General features: G+C 39.3%; 1 protein-coding gene across 14 annotated transcripts in view; it reads left to right on the forward strand.

Moving 5' to 3' along the window:
* Window positions 1–22,111, forward strand: part of KMT2C (lysine methyltransferase 2C) — a 203,808-nt gene that overhangs the window by 142,782 nt on the left and 38,915 nt on the right. For 13 of the 14 annotated variants that reach the window (XM_054193123.1, XM_054193120.1, XM_054193122.1 and 10 more), the window contains 12 exons: window positions 543–755; window positions 4,510–4,638; window positions 6,485–6,604; window positions 9,176–9,306; window positions 10,973–11,159; window positions 17,313–17,417; window positions 17,769–17,816; window positions 18,955–19,092; window positions 19,258–19,290; window positions 19,371–19,490; window positions 21,573–21,711; window positions 21,835–22,049. In XM_054193123.1, coding sequence (XP_054049098.1) covers window positions 543–755; window positions 4,510–4,638; window positions 6,485–6,604; window positions 9,176–9,306; window positions 10,973–11,159; window positions 17,313–17,417; window positions 17,769–17,816; window positions 18,955–19,092; window positions 19,258–19,290; window positions 19,371–19,490; window positions 21,573–21,711; window positions 21,835–22,049 — 1,578 coding nt within the window. The remainder of the gene's footprint in view (window positions 1–542; window positions 756–4,509; window positions 4,639–6,484; window positions 6,605–9,175; window positions 9,307–10,972; window positions 11,160–17,312; window positions 17,418–17,768; window positions 17,817–18,954; window positions 19,093–19,257; window positions 19,291–19,370; window positions 19,491–21,572; window positions 21,712–21,834; window positions 22,050–22,111) is intronic. The other variant, XM_054193129.1, reaches the window with a different exon arrangement.

Genomic DNA, 22,111 nt, shown 5'->3' on the forward strand with positions numbered 1-22,111 from the left:
TTTGGTTCTACCCATGATTTCCAATTTGATCCTGAGCAGCTCACTTGATATAACTTGGATTTTGTCTGCCTGTAAAATAGGGCTAATAACTTGCCTGAGTTACCAGAAGTTCTGGGAGCGTAAGGTAATTAATAAGGTGAAGGTACAGTGTTGAGGGCTGGGTGAGAGCCTTGGCCAATAAGCGGCAGGGACCCAAACTAAGACTTGCAGTTTTCTGTGAGTGCCAGGGATACGGAAATACCCTGCGAGGTGCCAGTTTCCATAATCAAATCGTTCTTTCTAATGAGTCCTTGATGTTAGTTGTTTTGTAGCAATATAATGGATTATTGCTGGATTTGACATCAGACTCTAAGTTATAAACCTGTAACTGTAATGTGTAAGACAGTATCAGATATCTATGTTTTATTTATACCAATTTCTTTGCTAAAGAATCGGCTCCATACATGTGGATTATTAACTCTTTAAAGTGCTATTCCTAAAAATCTAAGACTTGTAAATGAAAGAGTTTTATATTGCTGTTACGATCCGTTTAACTTTTATAGACCCACCGAAGACGTACACCCAGGATGGAGTCTGCTTGACAGAATCCGGCATGTCTCAGTTACAGAGCCTAACTGTTACAGTACCAAGAAGAAAACGGACGAAACCAAAGCTTAAACTGAAAATTATAAATCAGAACAGTGTGGCTGTGCTTCAGACACCCCCAGATGCCCAGTCAGAACACTCAAGAGATGGGGAGATGGATGACAGTAGAGGTACAGTCTACTTTTGGCACGTCTTGTATCCTAGAATGTTGCAGTCCGTGTGTATATTGCAGATAGATGAATCCATAGATGAAATGAACGTTTTGTTTGTTCTCATCTCCAAAGTAGAATTTAAGACAGAATTTGAGTTAGGAATTCTGGCTGTTGCTCTAGTTCGAGTAGATGATGCTGTATGAAGAGCCCTACTGAAGGGTTGCAGGTTCCAGGGCGGGGTATCTGTGTAGTACAGAGGGAGGGGAAGATTTTAACAGTGTTTTTGTAGCCTCTAAGGCCGATGAGAGTTGAAGGGATCTGGGCTAACACTTGCCTATCCAAACACATCCCTGCGTATGGGAATGACGTTTTGGTCAGTGGTAGAAGCCCCTGGCAGAGCTCCTTTCACTGCAAGTCTACACAGGGAGCAAAGATTCACAAGTCCCAGGGCTACCAGTACTTGTCTTACCTGCTTCCCTCCCAGCTGGGCAAGCACAGCAGCCCCAGCCAGAGGAGACCCAAGGTGGGAGCTTAGAGTGGGAAAAGCATGTGGGAGCAGCCAGTCCTACTCTTCAAATCCCACTCTTCAACACTAGGAACAGCAGCCAGCGTGGTTCAATACCATTCTCATGCCCTCTTTGCTGTGGTCTGGCTGTGTACCTCCTGATAAGTGTGTTGGTAGGTGTTAATCCGTGGCCTGGGGAAAGGCTTACTGAAATGGCAGGTGTGAAAGTCATTACATTAGTCATGCAGGTGCCTGTTAGGAGAGGAACATAGGCACCCCACCTCCCCACACTCTAAAGTGCTTTCTGTTTATGCAACATTGCCTCGTTGTTAATCAGATTAAATGTCATAAAACGCTTTTTTTAGATACAGAGTGTACTTGAGGTAACTGGGTGGTTTAACCATGAGTGCAGTTTCCCTGTTAACTTGTTGATACAAGTATTGTTCCCATTGTTTGATTAGCACATTCTTACCCTCTGCTATTGACTAGAAGTGTGGGGTTTTTATAATAGCTTCCCTTTATTTGTTTTAACCTTCAAAAAGTTAACTAGTTGTTCTTCTTTCCTTTCCTTCAGTATTCACAGGTTTTGGTACATTATCCTAGCATTACACTGACTCTTAAATTTCATCTTATACTTTCATGTAGTCCATCAGGTGGATTGTTGAAAGCAAAAAAAAGGCTGTTCATTTTGGTTTGAAGGCATCAAGATAGAGAATTAACCACTTCCCTCGTTGTTTTTCAGTGGTTAATCATCTTTACTTTTACAAACATATGCCTGTTTTCTATGTAACTGTCTAATTTCATTATCTGCTGCTTGGCTTTTATAGGTATCCCTTTTCAACTAGATAATGAGATACATAAATGTAATAGCAGAGTATGAAAGGGAGAGCCAAAGCTTCCACAGACTTTAATTTCGGTTCTGATCACCTTTCGTTTCCTTTTTGAGAGTTAGAGCACATTGATATATGTGACAGTAACAGCACAGCATGTACATGGGAGATTGGCTGGGTTTCCTGGAAGCTCTACACGTGCTCTGTAGAATGGATCAGTGCCTGTTCTCTTAACGTCTGGAATTTTTGTATGAGCACCAGGATGAATAAAGCTGTGCCACGGCTTTGATTGGAGCAACGTGGTGTAGTAATTCCAGGCAAACGGGGATAACCCTTACTTCCACTCTAAAGTTCCAGTTTAAAAAAGAGGCTGTATGTGAGAAAACTGAGCTTGTGGTAATTTTGTTACCATCTCATCTGTAGGTTTTCGTCAGGTTTGGCACTTCGTCAGGTGTTCCACATTTTAAAGTCCACTTGAAAGTTCAGCTTCCTTTGGGAGCTTCAGCTTTGGTAGACTTAACGTGGCTCTTCTGCTCCTCTTTGTAGAGCCATGCTTTGTAAGTAAATAGGAAGGACCACTGTGGGGTTTAGCTTTCTTGTAAGAGAACGCGGTAGCACTCAGGCAGGTTTCTCTTCTGCCAGAAGCGCACATGTTGCCAAGAGGGATCACACATGCTCTTAAGGGGAGGAGTGAATCGGCTGTGGTGGTCAGTGGGGACTGCCTTTGCCAAGCCACCAGCTTTGTTGGTAGAGCTCAGAAAAGTCTTCATCAATGTGAAAGTCTGGTCTGTGACCCAACCTGTGGAAGAGCAAGGGTTGTAGTTCTGCCACAGCAGATGTGGTATGAAAGAGTCCAGCTCTGTCTTGTTATAACAGTATTTGGTGGATGAGAAGCTCAGTGTGAGCCAGCAGTGTGCGCTCATGGCCCAGAAAGTCAGCTGCATCCTGGGCTGCATCAAAAGAAGCGTGGCCAGCAGGTGGAGGGAGGGGATTCTACCCCTCTGCTCTGCTCTCATGAGACCCCACCTGGCGTCCTGCGTCCAGCTTTGGAGTTCTCAGCACAGGAAGGACATGGACCTGTTGGAGCGAGTCCAGAGGAAAGCGACAAAGATGATCAGAGGGCTGGAGCACCTCTCCTACTAAGACAGGCTGAGAGAGTTGGGGCTGTTCAGCCTGGAGAAGAGAAGGCTCTAGGGAGACCTTATGGCATCCTTCCAGTACCTGAGGGGGGCCTACAGGAGAGAGGGGGAGGGAACTCTTTATCAGGGAGTGTAGTGATAGGACGAGGGGTAGTAGTTTTAAACTGAAAGAGGGGAGATTTAGATTAGATATTATGAAGAAATTCTTCATTCTGAGAGTGATGAGACACTGTCCCAGGTTGCCCAGGGAAACTGTGGGTGCCCCATCCACGGAGGTGTTCAAGGCCGGGCTGGATAGGGCTTTGAGCAGCCTGTTCTAGTGGGAGGTGTCCCTGCCCATGGCAGGGGGTTGGAACTGGGTGATCTTTAAGGTCCCTTCCAACCTGAACCATTCTGTGATTCTGTTTCTCCCTCTTAAAACTGTATGTGCGTTTAGACCATATAGAACTATATACCTAAATCCAAAGCAGGGAATTGGAACTCCAGTACCTTTTCAGGGGCAAGAGTACATTTAACATGTTTCAAAAGCTTTACAATAAAATAAAGATGTAAAGTCATCATAGTATTGACATTCTGGGGATATCAGAAATAGAATTAACTCACTCTCTCTTGAGCACCAGAGGTTTTTTTAATGCCATCATACTTCATATCTGTTTCCACCCTGCATTCCCACAGAATATAAACTCTAGTTTAAAATAGCAGTCTTCATCTTCCAGGCTGAGTAATTCCTTTGGGCTGAATTTTTTACTATGTAAGTCAAACTCCTCTGCTTCCAGTCAGTCACACAGCTTCAAGTCAAAAACCCTCTAAACTGAGAGTCGGTACACATTACCTTCCAAGTGCAGGCTGCAATTTTTCAGTCTCTCTTCTCAATAAAAACAAACCCTATCAAACAAAACTTAGGGGGATGGTATACAAAAAGTACATCTTGCATAGTAGATTGTATGCGCTTTCCTTGATGTATGGCTAGAAATTGCTCAGACATTTAGAAAATGCAATAGCACAGGCTTCTGAAAGGGGCACCAAAAAAATTTCTCAGATTCACATACAGTAACTACAGCATTTGTTCTCTGGTTTTGTGTAGACATCTGCTCGCAGGAAATGTATGGATATACTGGGTCTTTGTATATATGTAGAGGGTGGGTTTCCCAAAAGTGTTTGGAGAGCGTGAGTGCCTGTCACCCCTTTCTCAGTCAATTCTCAGTCAATTTCTCAGAAATCAGTCAGATGCAGAAATTCTGGAAAAATACCTTCTTTCCCTTTTCCAGGGAAAAGTTACCATTGCTTCTTTTCTGCAGAAGGTGATCTTATGGATTGTGATGGAAAATCGGATTCTAGCCCAGAACGGGAAGCTGTGGACGATGATTCCAAAGCAGCAGAAGGAGCTGATGGGATTAAAAAAAGGAAGCGAAAACCATATAGACCTGGTAGGAGACATAATTTATATGATTGTGTGTCCCTTTTTTGTTTTAATACTTCTTTTCTGTATGATTAAAACAAGTAATTAGAAAATAGTATGGAGTTCTGAAGTATTCCACTGCTAATCGTTGATTTTAGATATTTTTTTCCCCTGTTCTGTTTAAAATAATTTTAGGCCTGTTATCAAAATACATTTCTGAAGGTTGCTGCTCAGCAGTATGCCTGTCCTGATTATGCTCTCAAGTATTGGTTAGTAGTTCAAATCTATAAAAATGTGCTGTATTTATGTAATCGATGAAGGCCAGTTTGTGTGTGTGTGTGTGTATATATACATACAATATCTGAACTTCAGAAAACTTTTTGCAGGTATTTTACTTATTTTCTGAAATACTTGATCAGAGTAATTTACTAAGTATTTGCAGATTACTTCTGCCAGTGAATTTTAATGAATTCAGTTATGGGGTGAATTCATTTATTATTAGTGCAGTCACCTCTTAATTATCTTGACTGTGGATTAGCTGTGTGTCCTGGATGCAGAAACACTTGAGCTGTCTCCAGGCAGAAGCTTAGAGGTACCTGAGCGATTCCGTAGGAAGTAGCTCTGATTCATTAGGGCTAAAACTGAACCCAAGGTAATAAGAGATGCTTAGGCACTGCCGGGGTTTTTGAAGAGCCCCTGTATCCCGCACCTTGGTGTGTCTCAGAATCAGTGTTACGTGTTGGTTTTCTGTTTCGTTATGCAGCCTCCCACTACTGTGGATAAGAAGTTGATTGTAATTTTCGCAGTCACAAATAGTGTTTTTGCCAGTCACACCCATCCTGCTTGCTGTAAGGGGCCATATCCTCTGATTATGGAGATAGCCGGGGAGAACAGAGGCAACGAAATGACTGAGGAGGGGAAGGCAAGGAACGCAGTGAAGGAAGGAAAGGAAGCAGGAGTTACAACACGGTCCAGTCTCTCTTCCTTCTCTCTCAATAGCTAAACAGATCTCTACCATCTTTTGTCCTCCTGCTGAGCAAGAGCCCTGTCTCAGCAGGTCATGCCCATGTGTATAATGCCTTCCATCGTGGGCCCACCCCATGGAGATGGTGGTACAAACCCACAACACTTAACAGAGATTTCCTTTTTCTCTACGAATAATGTACCTCAGCAAACTATTTATTTCTACTGCTGGGTCCTCAAGAGAAGAGAATTTCATTTGCTCGGAGTGGTTTTGGATCGTGAGTTGAGCAGCCATCTGTTAGTTTTCTGCAGCCAAGAGTTTCCCTGAAAAATGAAACAAACCTGAATCTGATGCATGTACATACATACACACCAACTGTAAAGGATCAGGAGCACTGCAGTCAATCTCTGGTGAAGGATTCTGGAGTTTCGCGCAGTATGATGTTGATTAATTTTCTTTTTATTTTGTGATATGTCCTTCTGTAGTACCATCATTTGGAGTGGTGGGCTCTCAAGGGCAATTTATAGAGGGTTTTTTTTATGGTTCTTTAAGGTTCTTTAATAGGTTTCATTTGCTAGATTGAATTCTAATTCTAGCAATTCATCAGCTTGCCAAGGGAGGGGAAAAACAACATCTGAAAGTTGCCGCGTTTGGTAATTTGAACTTCTTGTGGATGTTTTACAGTCCTAAAATACTGATCCTTTTTGATAATTACATATATACCCACTGAGACATTAAAATTCAGAAACTTTTCATAAAATTCTGATTGAAAACTCCTCAGGTATCTCAGATTCATTTTTAGACCTCTACAGATGTAGTAGTCCCCTTTACTTGCAGAATAATCTTGGCTCTCATTCTTACTGTAAAACGTAGTTTTAATCAATATATTGAATTTTTGCTTCCTTGTTAGGTATTGGTGGATTTATGGTACGTCAGAGAAGTCGTACGGGGCAGGGAAAGACTAAAAGATCTCTGTCCAGGAAAGATTCTTCTGGATCTGTTTCTGAGCAGTTGCCTGGCAGAGATGAAGGTAAGTGCAGAAACTTGCTTTTAAATTTTAATTCATCCTTAATGCAATACAAATAATGCAACTCATCAACATACAGTTCTTTCCAGAGTTGTGCTACAAAGGAAAAGTTCTTTGTGTTTGTCATCATGGCTCTATTAATTCAACTGAAAATACTCATTCCTACATACATACAATTTCAGCAGAGCCCATAATTTACAAAGAACTTGAAACAATGAATTGCAGGCTATTGTGGGAGATAAATAGTGAGGATTATAAGGACTGCTGTGTTGTGCCAGAGCTCTGTTTAGCCTGGCTTTGACCAGTAGGAGACAGAAAGCAGCGTAAGAAATGAGGTAGGTTTAGAGCAATCCTCTTTCTGATACATCTTCCTCCAGATGTAGTCCTGATCCAGAGGTGTCTTCTGGACCATCAGTTTGAATATTCAGCAGTGTTCCATGTTCCACAAATGTGTCTGGTATTTTTATGTATCTGTTTATGCTCTGGAAAACCCTATATTAGTGATTTCAAAAATACACTATTGTTGCATGAAGAAATAATTCTTTTTCATTTTAAACTGGGTATCTGAGAGTTTTATAAGCTGCCCTCTTGTTTTAAGCTGTGAAAAATGATTTAAAAAAAATAATTCTGTATTAATTTGTAATAAGGAAAGATTTTCTAGATCTGTGTCGCATTGCCCCATCAGTCGTCGTTTTTTCCAGGGTTGAAGAGTCCTGCTCTGGTCTCTCTTCTTGTAGCAAAGCCCTTTTAATGCCTTCTGACACTGTAGTACTCGGTAGACTGGGTACATAACAAGTCAGATTTTACTTATGGGCCTTGTTCTCTTGCTTGCTATATGTGATTAGACTAAATTATTTCATCCATCTGGATTTGTTCACACTATCTAATCTAGAAAATATTGAGGTATCATTAAGGTGAGGTGTGGAATATGTTTAGTTCAGAGCCTGTTTCCTATAAAGTCGGTAGAAGGAGGCAGCTGCTTCTAAAGGTTGGCTGATACCGTCTCAGAAGACTCCAGCCTTTTGATTTCTGCTCTTTTTCCCTCTTGTCTGTTTAGCTATTGAGTTTTTAACTGTTTTAGTGCCAGATTGGTCTCTTGCTGTGTACTTGTACAACGTGGTGGAGACTGGATCTTTACTACAGCATCCAGACAGCATTAAAAACTAATAGTTAACTGTTGTCCTTGCTTGCATTTGTAGAACTATTTTATGAAGCCAACAAATGTTTCTTTTATCAGCGCAACTCAGTATTCTAGCTAGGTCCCCTGTTCAGATGTAGTGCTTGCTTTCTCTAGAATATTAGTGTTAGAGCTGTGTTTTTCTGCTTTGTAAATACTATTTCAGTGTAGTATACTACAGTGTTTCAGGTAATGATGAAAATTTTGCTTTAAATTTTTTCATTTCTTTAGGAATGTACTCCTTTAAAACAAAAAAAAAAGACTAAAAAGTTAATTCCCCATTCTGGGTAACAGTACAATGCATATTGTTAAAAAGCAGTATTCTTAAAGAAGTATTCTTCGGTTAAAAGTTAGAGCTTCTTTTTGTCTGCTTGGGCACAATTGCTTGTTAAGAAAAAAAATAAAGTCTTTGTATGTTTTAAATCATCATAGTTTGCTGAAAGCCGCCTTCTCAGCTGCCAGTACTCATCAGCCTTACCAAGTTTTTTGCTGCTCTTGTCGTGTTCCGCCCCCTTTTTCTGCAAAAGCTCCCTCTCCAGCAGCGCAGAGGTCACAGCGCTGGTGAACCTCCGTCTCCTCCCTGGGCTCTGAATATGGTACACGAGACTACTACAGTACAAAGCATAGCTGATTTTACTCCCACAATAAAATACTTTCTTCAATAACTTCCCAGGGTCATTAACTTCATGTAATTAGCTTTGGCATGACAGAAGTAGCAAGGCTTTAAAAGTTCTGCTTTTACCTGCGGTCTTTTCCCTGGTCTGTTGAAATAAAATACTGAATGATGGATGAGTGCTGTGTGCCTTTGTGTTTATTAGAAAAAACAGTGCCACTTTGGAATATGATAGCTGAATAAATGTGTAATTTTTCTTGAAGGGCTTCTTTGTAGATTTCTTTTTCTAGCCTGTTCATTATTTATAAGACAGTCTCTTCTCAAATTTAAAAAAAAAAAGGTTTTTACTTTAATTTGAGAAAAATTAGTGTATAAAATGAAAGGTGGTTAATGTGTAACTCAACATTGATGATTTTGGAGATACTATCTCATTGGAATTATCTTTCAGCTATCTGGTTGAATGGCACCTATAATTTCTCTCAAATTACCAATTTCTGAGGTGGCTTGGAGATAGGAAAGTTAAAGCTTTAAAGTGTGTGTTTTCAGCCAGTGAGGCAGCGATGTGGCTGTTACATGTATGGTATTGCTTACTGCTAGAGCCTAGATGACCAGGTGGCAGTTCACAGCTCGCTGGATAAAAGCCACCTTTAGAATATATCTAGAGTGATATTCGATAAACCCATCCACCCAGGTAGGTAGCAAGATACATTAGGTTTGCTGCCACTGTACCTTTAGAGCAAGATACCAAGTATTTTATTTATTTTGTCTGAATGTTATTTTTTAGGTTGGACGGAACAGCTGCCAGACACTCCAGTTGAGGAGTCCACCCCAGCTTCTGAAAGTACCGAGAAAATAAAAAAGCGTTACAGAAAAAAGAAAAATAAGCTTGAAGAAACTTTTCCTGCCTACTTGCAGGTAAAACTATTGGTATACTTCTTGTGTAAATATGTTTCAAAACCTAATCTTTATGTGTCTTGATTCACAGTTCATTTAAACCATTAATGTTTCTTTCCAAATTCCCATTTTATCATTCAAATGAAATGGGTTTCCTGTAAAGGAACATTCATAAGTTTGTACAGAAAGCTCTACATTATGTTAAATCTCCGGTCCTCTGCTGTTATTTCTCAATGTATGGATCTCTGCTTCTTCAGAGAGAGGGACAAGGTGGGAAAGAAGCCTTTCTTTTCTCTGAACTGACACATGATGTTTTCAGCATTCAACTCCGTAGGATGCCTTAGCCTCATCGCGCCATTTCCTCTAGGTACTAATTTTTCTTTTCAGAAGATTGAAAAGATAGATTCAGAAGACGTGATTTGACAGGGGAAACTTGTTTTCCTACAGTTCTATTCCTTTATGTGCCCTGCGTTTCCCTACCACAATAATCTCCGTTCTTCCTTCCCTCCCCCTAATTCTGTGATGTCCCTAGCAGGTGAGAGGTAGCACTCATGGCTAATGACCAGGATATTAATGGTGATTGAGTAACTGAGCTACCTTCAACCAGTTTGTAAACTGACTCGTTTATATGTCTCTTACTGAGAACATTATTTGGCTCACTACTCTTCTCGGCCACCTTTTTCATGAGAACTTTGTTATCTTGTGAATGTTCACCAAGTTTCATGACATGGATTATATGTGGATTGAAAGCAAGGAATTGACAGAGAGGCAGAACAATCTCTGTCTAAAAATAATGTGTATTTCATAAGTGGGGGGAGTGAGTTGGAAAGAAAATACTTAAGCAGTATTTCCTTTGGATTCATAAGGATAAATATTGTTTTCTTAATGTACATTTTACTCCTGCAAAACGTAGAATATTTCTTAGATTCCTCTTTTGCTCATGTTGGAATAACTGATGCTGAAAAGTCTGTCTTTAGCTTTGTTTTTAGCAGCTATATCCTAAATCAAGATTTTTAAAGACTACATGAAAACAGAAGTAGTTCTTATATAATGAATAAAAATTGTCTTGAAAATTTGATAGGTTGTTGTCAAATTACTGAGTGCTCAGGCTTAGGTGAGTGATAGCTGTTAGATAATATTTGAAAAGATATTAATGTACGTTAAACAGCTTTAGGTGTTTTGTTACTGCAGTTTGATGTCAGGATGATTTGTGTGTGAAGTGAAATGCTGCGTATGGTCGTTCTAGAATTTGGATCACAGTGAGCTTGCATGTTTTTCATAAACTTCTTGTGTGGCCTCGGATGAAGTTGCTCAGTAATATTCGCCTTCTTCAGCTGTCCTTTTCCTGCGAGGAGAAATACTTTAAATACTGAAAAACTTGTGATATATAATAACACTGTATCTGTACAGTGTCTGTGCCATGTGTACATAAGAAGACGGTGTTTTTTCTGTGTAATTTAAAGTGTGAATTTATTCATAAAATATTAATAATGTGGCTGCCCCAGGTAAGTTGTATCCACAGCTCATAGCCTGGAAGAGGTACTGCCATACTGGAAGGCATGTGAGACTGAGACTATTTTTCTATTTCTAATAATCATTAACTTTTAATTTTAATTTTGCTGTTTACCCAGCTTTTTCAATAGATGCAGTATTCTTCATACATTGAATCATTTTGTCTTCTTTGCAGGAAGCTTTCTTTGGGAAAGACCTACTAGATACCAGTAGACAAAACAAGATGAGCCTAGATAATTTACCTGAAGAATCACTTCCGCTCTCATGTAAAACGAATCTGGCCACCAATTTCCTGGATCCTTCATCTGACCCCCTTCTTAGCTCAACCTCCACCCCAGCTCAGGCAAAACTGGGACCTCAAGGTATACAAAGCTAAAGTTAGTGATAATTCAGTAGTTTGGTTTTGTTATTACACCTGGGGCTTTTCCACTTTCTTTTACACTTTTCGCACAATGTTTATCTAATTTCCTTTTCAACATTTCTGTACACTAACTGTCCTTGTGACGTTAAGTTACATTGGTAATCGTCGCTATTCAGGTCCAGAGCTTCAGCTGTTTCAAAAAGAGCAGAGGATGGCGCAACAGTTGGCACTTAATGCAAATCTTAAGCTCCTTTACTGTAACATCCATGTCTATAAAATCCATGAAAATTAATTCTGTGTATGAGTAAGCATACAGATCCATTATAGACAAAGGCAAAAATAATCTTAATTTAAAGATATTTTTATTAGTCTAGTGAATATTAGTTGGATGAATGTCATCCAACTTTTATTTTCTTTAATGTTTTAGATTATTTTAGGTTGCCAGTCTCCTCGGAATTTTTGATTCACCATGTCCTTTCTGAACATGAGTGCCCTTTCCAGGTACAGTTTGTAGCCCCTAGGCAATCTTTTGCTTTTGCTATTGCAAAACCTTACTGAAGATACTGCTGAGAGTTTTGCAAATAGCCAGAGGGTTGTAAAGCGCTGCCGAAAGGGCAGCTTCACACAAAGGAACAATTAAAAGCAAAAACCTTACTGTCCCTTTCAGATTATTTTTTTCTTTGTGTCTTGTAGTATGTGCTGTTAGCTAGAGGTGTCTTATCATTCTGTATATTTTAAAAACTGTTACTACTTCTTGTGTATATTAGTTAATTTGTGGCTTGTTTCAGCTCATCCTCACAAGTTTTTCCATCTAAAAACGTTTACACACATTGATATAGTTTCCCGTGTCCAGAGAGTCATTTGAAGAGAAGTCACTTATTTGTAATTGTTACTTAGTGGAAATCCTGCTAAAAGGAAAGCAAAAGCCTACATTATAATTAAACATTGATCGTTAGACAGTTGAAATTGCGAGTAATAGAGAGTCCAAAAGTTAACTTCCCCGAAGGGGAAACTGCTGCAAATGGAGTGTTTCAAGGTCTGTATTTCATTGGTTCCAACACTAGAAGAAAATACGCTCATATGGACTTTTTTCACTCCAGCATTCTTTTGAAGCCAGAGAAATACAGCTTCACGAGTCTTGGTCGGCCTTGCAGACCTAACTGCAAGATTAAAGTCACTAATGCTCACGTATCACAGTAGTGTAAGGTTTTAGAGCTTCATGAACTGGATGCTAATTTAATGTTCTGTTTTTCCAAAGTTTGAAAGGAATTTTTGAAAAACCTTTTCTTTGTGAATAAACAAAGTTGTAAAACTTTGTCATTTGCTCTTCTTTTTATTCAGAGATAAATCATAACGAGGTGGCTACTAATAAATAAATCACTAGCAACAGTTTTAGTGGATAACCTACTGTCTTTCACATTTTATGTATGAGAGACTCAAAGGACAGTGTTTTCTGGCCATAGGAATGTTCTCAACAATTGTCTCTCAACTGTTCAGATTTCCAGCCAAAATTGTGTCCAGACGGAGCTGTTTGTTGTAGTTGGAGCGCCAGTGGGTAAAATCATCTGCCAGTATTGATCAGTTCCAGTGCAATTTTTCTTAACTCTTTCACTGTGACTGTGTGGGAGACGGTTATTTCCATAGCAGCGTCCACACCACGAGAGGGACAGATTCCGTTTGAGTGGTGGAGACCCTGGGAAGTTGGCCAGCTGCTGAGCTAGCAACGGTCCCATCTTCCCTTCTGGCTGGTGTTGCAGAGGAGCTGGGCCTGAGAACGGTGCCCCAGAGCACCTGTGATATTATTGTCGTTTCGATACAGACCTGGCTTTGGAGCAGGAAGAACATGAACTGCTTTATTCACTGCACTGAGGGTCTGTAGGACTGTATTGTTACTGACTGTTATTTTCCTACAGTGCCATTTCTCACAAAGATTGCTGACTCCGTGAGAGTCCTTGCTTAACCAGACAGGTCTTTTCCACAAGGAAGGTGTTCTTCTCGTGGAAGCTCCACTTGTTTAATCACAGGATTAAGGGTTAGATAGACATGTTCATCTTCCAGAGAGCTCTCGGGCATCTCAAGAGGAAGTTATTCTATCTGCTTTGCTTTTCAACATGTGCATTGGACTGTTAGGGCATTGAACAGTGATGTGTTCAGTCTGCTCATGAACCGACAATGTTCTGTGACAATGAACTGCCACGTTCTGTGACTGTTTATTCTTAGAGCTTGGTTAAAGGTAGCGGAAGCTTTTGCCAGATGAGGTTGCCGTAGTGATGGGGATTGGCAGAGCCGGCTAGAAGATGGCTTTTTGGAGTCCTTTTTTCACTATTAATTACTAGTAACTGTGACTGAAGTGAGCTTTAGGTTCCCAGTCCTGATTTCTGTTTGGCAAAGAGGTTGCACTTTTTGTTTTCAGTTACAGGACTCACCTTTCCTGTGATTTTATAACATGTGACACGCTGTGCAGTGTGTTCTGCATGGGACCAACCCTTCAAATTATTTCCAAGGCTTGCTCACTGGGAACACAGAGCTCCAGATCTCCAGGGTCAGCCTGGCTGTTCATAGGTACAAATGAAGGTGGTGATTGGGATCTGTTGCATCCTGAGTGGTCTGAGGACTGTCTGCATCTCTCTTGAGTTTCTTGGCCTGGGTATCTCTGATGAAAAAGAGACCAGCTGGTGGGGTGCGTTCTGTGAAGGCTCTGGCAATGTGATCTTTCCTTCAGTTTGAAATAGCTTAAATTCAGTATACTTTTTCTAGGGATGCTGAAAAAGTCATCTGTTCAAGTAAGGTCTCCAGAGAATGCTAAAGAAATTCTTCCTAGACAAAAGTCGAGGAGTCGTCTGAGTCTCTGCGCAGCTGATTCAAATGCTGCTGGGACACTTTATAACTAGATATGTTATTGCATGATTAAACTCTTAGGGTGGCTGCAGCCTTGGGAGAGGTGTTTTTATTCTTCTAGAACTTCATAAATAAATAAAAATAAATGCATTGGAGGAATCGGGATCACAAGATAGCAGTAGAACTATGCTCTCTTAGAGATCCAGAATTATGAGCAAATTATTTTCCATTTTGCTTTGTCTTAGTTTTCATCTGCTTTCTGAAAGAGTCAAATTAATGAGCGGTATTGAGCTATTTGTTTGGCAGCAGATGTCATCCAGCTATTGATTCTGATCTGAAGCAGCTGACTGAAGTGATTTAGTTGTTTCCAAGATAATATTTAGTACACATAGAATTAAAATGAGGGGAAAAAATAGAAAAGAAATGTAAAAATATGCTTTAGATTAGATGTCTTATACAAGACTCGCAGATCATGGAGTCTAGCCCTCTTCGGTCACCAACACTCAGCCTTTTTATAGACGTAACAAGCTCCATTTTGAAAGCGGGTAGTTTTTTTTGAACCTACTAACCTCATCGTAAGGCCGTTACAGAATCTGATTGCCTTAATAGTTGGCAGACTTCTAATTTGAAGCCTGAATTTATTCATGCCTAGTTTGTAGCCATGGGTGGTAAACTCTTCAATTATATCTTTCCACCTGAGCTCTTTCTAGCTACTTGTTAAATATATTTATATTCAGATTAGAAGTTGCATTTTTAGGGACTGTTCCCAAGCACATAACTAAGGGCTGTGGAGAAAAACAGCGGAATATAAAATACTACAGGAGAACTAAAGGCTGCTGATACCAACTTGGTGCTTCCTTGGCCAACGGAATTCTGGGCTGCATAGGGAAGAGTGTGGCCAGCAGGTCAAGGGAGGTCATTCTGCCCCTCTACTCTGCACTGGTGAGGCCACAGCTGGAATACTGTGTCCAGCTCTGGGCTCCCCAGTTCAGGAGAGACAGGGAACTGCTGGAGAGAGTCCAGCGAAGGGCAACAAAGATGATGGAGGGATTGGAGCATCTCCCTTAGGAGGAAAGGCTGAGAGAGCTGGGACTCTTTAGCCTGGAGAAGAGAAGGCTGAGGGGGGACCTTATTATGGCATACAAGTATCTAAAGGGTGGGTTGAAGGAGGATGGAGCCAGACTGTTTTCAGTGGTTCCCAGTAACAGGACGAGGGGTAACGGGCACAAGCTGGAACACAGGAAGTTCTGATCAAATATGAGGAAAAACTTCTTTACAGTGAGGGTGACAGAGCACTGGAACAGGCTGCCCAGGGAGGGTGTGGAGTCCCCTTCTCTGGAGACTTTCAAGACCCATCTGGATGCAGTCCTGAGTAATGTGCTCTGGGCAGTCCTGCTTTAGCAGGGGAGTGGGACTAGATGATCTCTAGAGGTCCCCTCCAACTCTGAAAAATTCCGTGATTCCTTCATAAGGACTTTTTTCTCCCCGATACTTTCCTGCCTTCCAGTGGAATTGAGGAAGGTTAAAGAACAGCTAAAACCAATCCTTTGCCCACCAGCCAGCTGAAGGCATTAACATCACCTTGCAGTGCCTAGTGTTAGTTAGTTACTTGCATAATTGATATTAGACCAAATTTCGAGAAGGAAAACAAGTATCTGAAAAACCACAACAAACAAAACAAAACAAAAAAAAAACCACAACCCAAAAAACCCAAACAAAAACCACCAAAAAAAATGCAAAAAAAACCCCAAACCCAACAACTGCATTCTGTTTAAAAGCTTACATTTCATAGTACTTTTTATCAGGTACACGAAATAATTATACCCACAAAGTGATGTGGTTTTGAGGCACTTTTAAATACTTCTTCTGGTATCAATAGGAGCCGTATACTTTATGTACGTGTAAACAGACAGGGCCGCACTGACACATTGATCCTCTATAGTGGGATGGCAAACATAAGATACGATTTAATTAGGATGGTATCATCTTCTCTGCATTACAAAGGATAAAAATAAAGAATAAAAATAGTAAAGTGAAGAAAAATCATTTTAATTTTGACTTTCAGTAATGGTAGAAGGGAGAAGGGTTGTCTGAAAAACAGCAGAAGGAACGCTTAAATCACTAAAATTTAGCAGCTTGGAAAGTAGCCTCATGGTATAAGTAAATGCTTGGCACCAGGCCTCTGAATTAAGCTAGAAATACTTTCCTGGGGCAGTTGGGTTTTAACAGTGGGAAAGATAACCCGTTTATCTATGAAATATATGTTTGCTCTTCGACTTTCTGGTCCCTCTTCAACCTGCCCGTATTTGTTTTTCACATTGTACATGGTGTGATTTATATTAATCCCTTTTCCCTGTTTAATTCCATGTGTATTTATATATTTTACCATCTCTTCATGATTCATTGGTCTTGCAATGATTGCTCCTATAGTCATGGTAGTCTGCAGTTTTTATGAAAAATATTTTTCTCAACTTCTATTTATTTGTCAAACAATTTTCTTCAGATGTTGCACATCTGTAATAGTCCTAAAAAATCAGTTAATAAAACCAGATGGGCCATTTGGAGTCAATTCTCTCTAGTAAATTGGATGTCAAGAAGAAAATAATATCTAGAATTTATTATTTAATATTAAATAACTTATTCCTAGGACCAGGCCATTTTTTCTAAGTTGACAAACAAACATGACATTTCTGCCTCTGGCTGTTCTCACTTCTTCAGGATTTCTTCTGATCTCAAACATAGCATCTCCAATTCCCATTTCCTTACTGCTGCTTCTTACTCTTACGTTTTACTTCCTTATCAGGGTGTAGTAAGTGGTTGTTCTGTAGTCTTAAGAAAGATGGTGGTGGTAAGAGAAGTAACTGATTACTTTCTTACCTGTTTTGTTTGGTGATTTTTTTTGTAAACGTTCCCTGTTGACTTGCTGTGAGCTTTGTCTTCTATAAAAAGTATTTGTTGACTTCTACATTCATAGGCCTTTGTGTCTTAGGAGCTGCAAGCTCTTACTAGATCTTGGGGTTTTTTTCCCCTAAAACCATCCAGTCTTTCTTCGACATGACTGATTACTTCATCACTTTCACTGTATTGGAGAAAATACCAAACAACGTCAGCGTGTGAAGGTGCCCACAGTACTGAATGGGAGGGGATGAGTAGTCAGCACAGTCTCTCACCCCAGAGTGACTTGCAGTATGTAACACACTTACGGCCCTTGAGCTGGTAAATCTGTGTTTGAGTTCGTAGCTCAAGCTGTAGTACATCACCAGAGCCATGTATAAATGCCATGACCGGTTGATTTTATTTCTTGCATCTTATACAGGTAGCACTGACGATCCTTTAGCCGATCTTTCTGAAGTCTTAAATACTGATGATGATATTCTTGGAATACTTTCTGATGATTTGGTAAAGTCTGGAGATCATTCGGGTATGTATGTTTATAAGGTCTCTCTGATGTTTGTTTTCTTTTTTTCTCTTTATTATAGTTGTCTTTGTTGTATTATAGGTTATGCTCTAGGTGATTTCAGATACAATTTTCATATCTTAAGAATACCTTGGTTTGAGATGATTTTGTTGTCTTCTACCAAAAAATAATAATCCCCAGCCTTTTCAATGTTTGTTTTACTTGGCTCTTTGCTTTGCTGCTTAAGAGAGAATAAAATGGAGCTGCCATTGTCTGTCATACCTGCATAGCTTTTTTCAGCATGCAGCTTTTTCTTTACTTTTTTTTTTGTTTTCATGTTATAATCATCCATTTTATCTGGTTTGGGTCCTGTAGGTCTTGATTTATGCACTTTCCAGGTTGACAACTCACCCTCCCCATTTGGTAAGAAACTAAACAATGGATGATCCGTGGTTAGAAGTAGTCATTTTTCCTAGTGGTTTTAGCTGAAAGAACTGCATGTGTAGAAACTAGTACTCCTTTACTGTGTCACTAATTCATGCTTTCATTTTCCACTCTTTCTGTGGTGTTTGAGTCTAACACGACCTATAAACTCTGCACTCTGCATTTAAGCATACTGCATTAAGTTTTGCTTACAGCTTTTAAAAACCTTCCTGAATTTTTGTGTTTCATGATACAAACCCATGCATTTTCTTGCTGCCACTGTTAATTTTAATGTTACTTCCAGTAGTAGTGTGTAGTTTTTATCCTAGTGGTATCTTTTGTGAATTAAAAACTTTTTAACAACGTGAATATATTAAAGCATGAATAAAAGAGTCAGCATCAATTTTTGTTTCCACTGGGTGATGTCCACCACCGATGTCCACAGGCTGACAATAAGTAGAGTGGCATGTTTCATTATTTTAAATCTGTTTTTATTCGATATCTAATACAGAAATATATTTTAAATACTGAAATGTGTACTTTTTTTTCAAAGATCTTTCTCGTTTGAGATATTTATTGACTTGTAAAGGATGTTAGGAAACTTAAGTAGTAAGTTATGTTTTCTCAGTACCAACAGAATATTCAGTAGTTGTTTTTGAAGCAGAAACTGCTATAACTTGTTTGATATTGACTGCACTTCAGCAGCACTTCAGTAGATGTTTAATGTAATAAGAACATTTGGGGTGAACCTTAAGGTACAGGAGGATGAACCATATCGATTACTGGTGTCATTGCTTTTAAAATGTGAAAAATAGTAATTGTGGAGCTATATACTGAAACTAAAACTCTTTACTCAAAAACATGCTTTACCTAAACTCAGTAGTCTTATTTCCCATTCTTCCAGTTGCATTCTATTCAATTAACGTTCCTCAAACAATACAGTGAACTGGAGGTAAATAGTGGACGGTTTTGTTGACTTTTTCTAATGAACGTCTTATTTTGCCTTACCTTTTAAATCTTCAAAAGTCTTGGTTTAGTTGATAGCTCAGCTCTAGGGAAAAAAAAAGTTTTATGCTCTCTATTCTATACCAATAATTGTTACTATTTACGTCTAATTTAATATCCTTTCTTCCCTCAGCTGGATTGGATATTGGTCCCATCTCTGATGATCCTTCTTCTCTGCCTCAGCCGAATGTCAACCAGAGTTCACGGCCATTGAGTGAAGAACAGTTGGATGGAATCCTCAGTCCAGAACTAGACAAAATGGTCACAGATGGTAATTTTTTTGTCCTTGATCATGCTCATCTAGAAAACTTAAGTAGAAATTTTCTCTTTTTTTGTCAACTTACTTATCTATGTATTGTAACATACCTGGTTGCAGAATTAATTTTATTGCATCTATTGATGATTACTCATTCCATGTTGTTTTCACTTTGTCCAGGTGCTATTCTTGGCAAACTCTACAAAATCCCAGGTACGTGTTCTATTCTTTGTTGTCTTTTATATAATAGTTTGTAAACAATGCCAGCCGACTCACGCACAGTTTTTTTGCAGAGCTGGGAGGAAAGGATGTTGAAGATTTGTTCACAGCCGTATTAAGTCCAGCAACCACGCAGCCGGCTCCTTTGCCACAGCCTCCACCTCCCCCACAGCTTATGTCTTTGCACAGTCAAGGTATGTTCCTTTGTTACTGTTAAAAACAGCAGCCTGGTCAGGAGAGTTGTGCATCTTTCAAATAGTGATGAGAAAATAGGACCCACATCGCTTTCTGCCATTGTTAATTTATGAATTATTATTCTAAAACTGTTCTGAACTGTTCTGTGATTAACATGCACATAAATATTGCTAATAGAAAAGGACAGTTATTTTAGATTTGTCTGACGTATTGGAGCTTTTATTTTAGCTGACACTTCCATAGTTTTGAAATTTGTCTGTGATAAAGCATGTGTTCTGACATTACTCTGTAATTACTTTTGAGTATCTCCTCAAGGGTAAGGAAAGAGTCTGTATAACAGTGATTTACCGAGTCTTAGTTTCCTTTAAGAATTCAGTTTAACATATTAGCTAGTCCTACCCAAATAATAGATAGAAGGCTAAGTAATTCTGAAATGTATCTGGGAGATTATAATTTATTTTATTTGTTACGACTGAAATTATCATGAGTTGATACAGCATATTCTTGCTCTTACATTGAAAGCAAGGAGCAGATTGGTTATATTTATTGTTGTTACCAGTAGAGCAGCGTTATATATGAGCATAATTAAAAGCAGTCTTTTCTCGTCAGGCATCACCTCTAGTGGATTTTCCCTGAGCTCATGTAAAGAGTACCCATTCTGTTATACTGGTACTACAAAAAGTAGTTATGCAAATTGATTTCACAAGCGAATTAATCATAAGAAGAAAAATGATTGGTTTCCTAGTTGTATGAATTTCCATAAAAAGGAAAGACTTCAAAAAGTCTTAGAAAGGAGAGAATTTAAAGCAAATAATGAGGTGATTTAAAGCAAAAGATAATATAGATATCATTGCCTGTTTCCCAGTTACTTGAGTACTTGGAGATAACTTCAGCATTTGACCTCTGTAAGATTGTTCAGCTTCTCCCTGTGGGAACTGCCACAATTACAGAGTTTTAGATTTAAAATTTGGTTCAGTTACGGTGTAATGATCCACGTGTTTCTGTGAGATAAGTGCCTCAGTAGTGGGGAAGCTTGCATCAAGTTTCAGCAATTTCAGATAAAATTAATGTTCTCTTCTCATAAAGATATGTGATACTTCAGTGCAAACCAGAGGCCTGACTCTCCATCCTGTTTATTTGCCAGGTCTTCGCAGTTACTGTATACTCTCTATTTAGCAGCTATAATAAAGCACGTTCTCTTAAATTTTGAGTTTCATCCAAACTGTACTTGCTGCATAGAGTATGTAACCTATAGATCAGAAGACAGTCTCCTAAAGCACGTGAGAATGATACAGTGTCATCCTACAGGTGCATCTAATTCCTGAGATACTTCTATGCTTTTAAGAAAATACTGGGACAACAGTTATAATCGCACTTAAGGGACAGGGATTCAAAGGCCAGTGTTAATTCTGTGTAGGAATGTCTTCAAATACCATCTGTTGGAATGAATCTGCCTGTGTCACATTTGTAATATTGTAATCAAATAAATAAAATTTTCTGCCTTCATACCGCTAGGCTGGACATTTAATTAGAAAATCCTGATGCTCATTTGACTAGATTTATCTGTTTCATTGGTTACAAATTAAGGAGTTAGTAGATAATGAGGCTTACTTTGGTACACTGCTCAGAAGTCTCAGAAGAGATGTTTAATTCAGGTGACTAATGATAATTCTGCAAGGACTGAAAACAACCTTCTCCCTGCTTGCTGCTGGGATCTGGGTATAACAAATATGACAGACCATTAGCCTTTAAGAATATACCTCGATATGAAGTGCAGTACATAGCATGGGCTACTGCAAAAGTTTTGGAAATCCATTAAAAAAAAACGAAAACCAACAGGTTTTTCAGACAAGAAAAAAAAATCTGTGCAAGGATGTGATACAGTAGAAGAGAATCCTTAAAGCCTGTAGGTAAGCAGTGTAAACTGATTTAAAATCTTTTCCAAAAACATAAGGTTAGTACTATAAAGTTTTGAAGCAATTAGTTTTTCATTAGATGAGGCATCATTTTTTCACTGAAAACTTCCACCTTTGCCTTAAAAGTAGTCACCCTTTAAAACAGTAATTTGAACTTCTTTGCAGGAGAGAACGCGTTTCCAAGAGTGCCCCTTATGAATGGTCTGATCGGCCCTAACCCTCATCTCCCTCACACAGCTCTGCCTGCTGGAGGTGGACTGGGCACTTTCTCTCCCATTACACAGCAACCGTATCCTGATACCAGGTAAGTCGAGCTTCTTCGCTACTGAAATAGCAAACAGAATAAGTACTTTGCTAATTTTTTTATTTTAATTTTTATTGAGAGCAATCTGTCTATAAAACAAAACCCTTTTCTGGTTTGTCACAGGGATAAGAATCCAGCATTCAATCCAATGGTGAGTGATCCGAACAGCTCATGGGCACCATCTGCTCCACCTTTGGAAGCTGAAGGCGATACGATGTCCAATGCTCAAAGGAGCACTCTGAAGTGGGAGAAAGAAGAAGCGTTGGGTGAAATGGCAACAGTAGCACCCGTTCTCTATACAAATATCAACTTCCCTAACCTGAAGGAAGAATTCCCGGGTGAGTGATTTACGGAATAAAGTTCAATTTTTGTAGCGATTTATGCATCTTGATTTAAAAGA

Source organism: Rissa tridactyla, chromosome 2 (assembly GCF_028500815.1).
Source record: "Rissa tridactyla isolate bRisTri1 chromosome 2, bRisTri1.patW.cur.20221130, whole genome shotgun sequence".
NCBI lineage: Eukaryota > Metazoa > Chordata > Aves > Charadriiformes > Laridae > Rissa > Rissa tridactyla.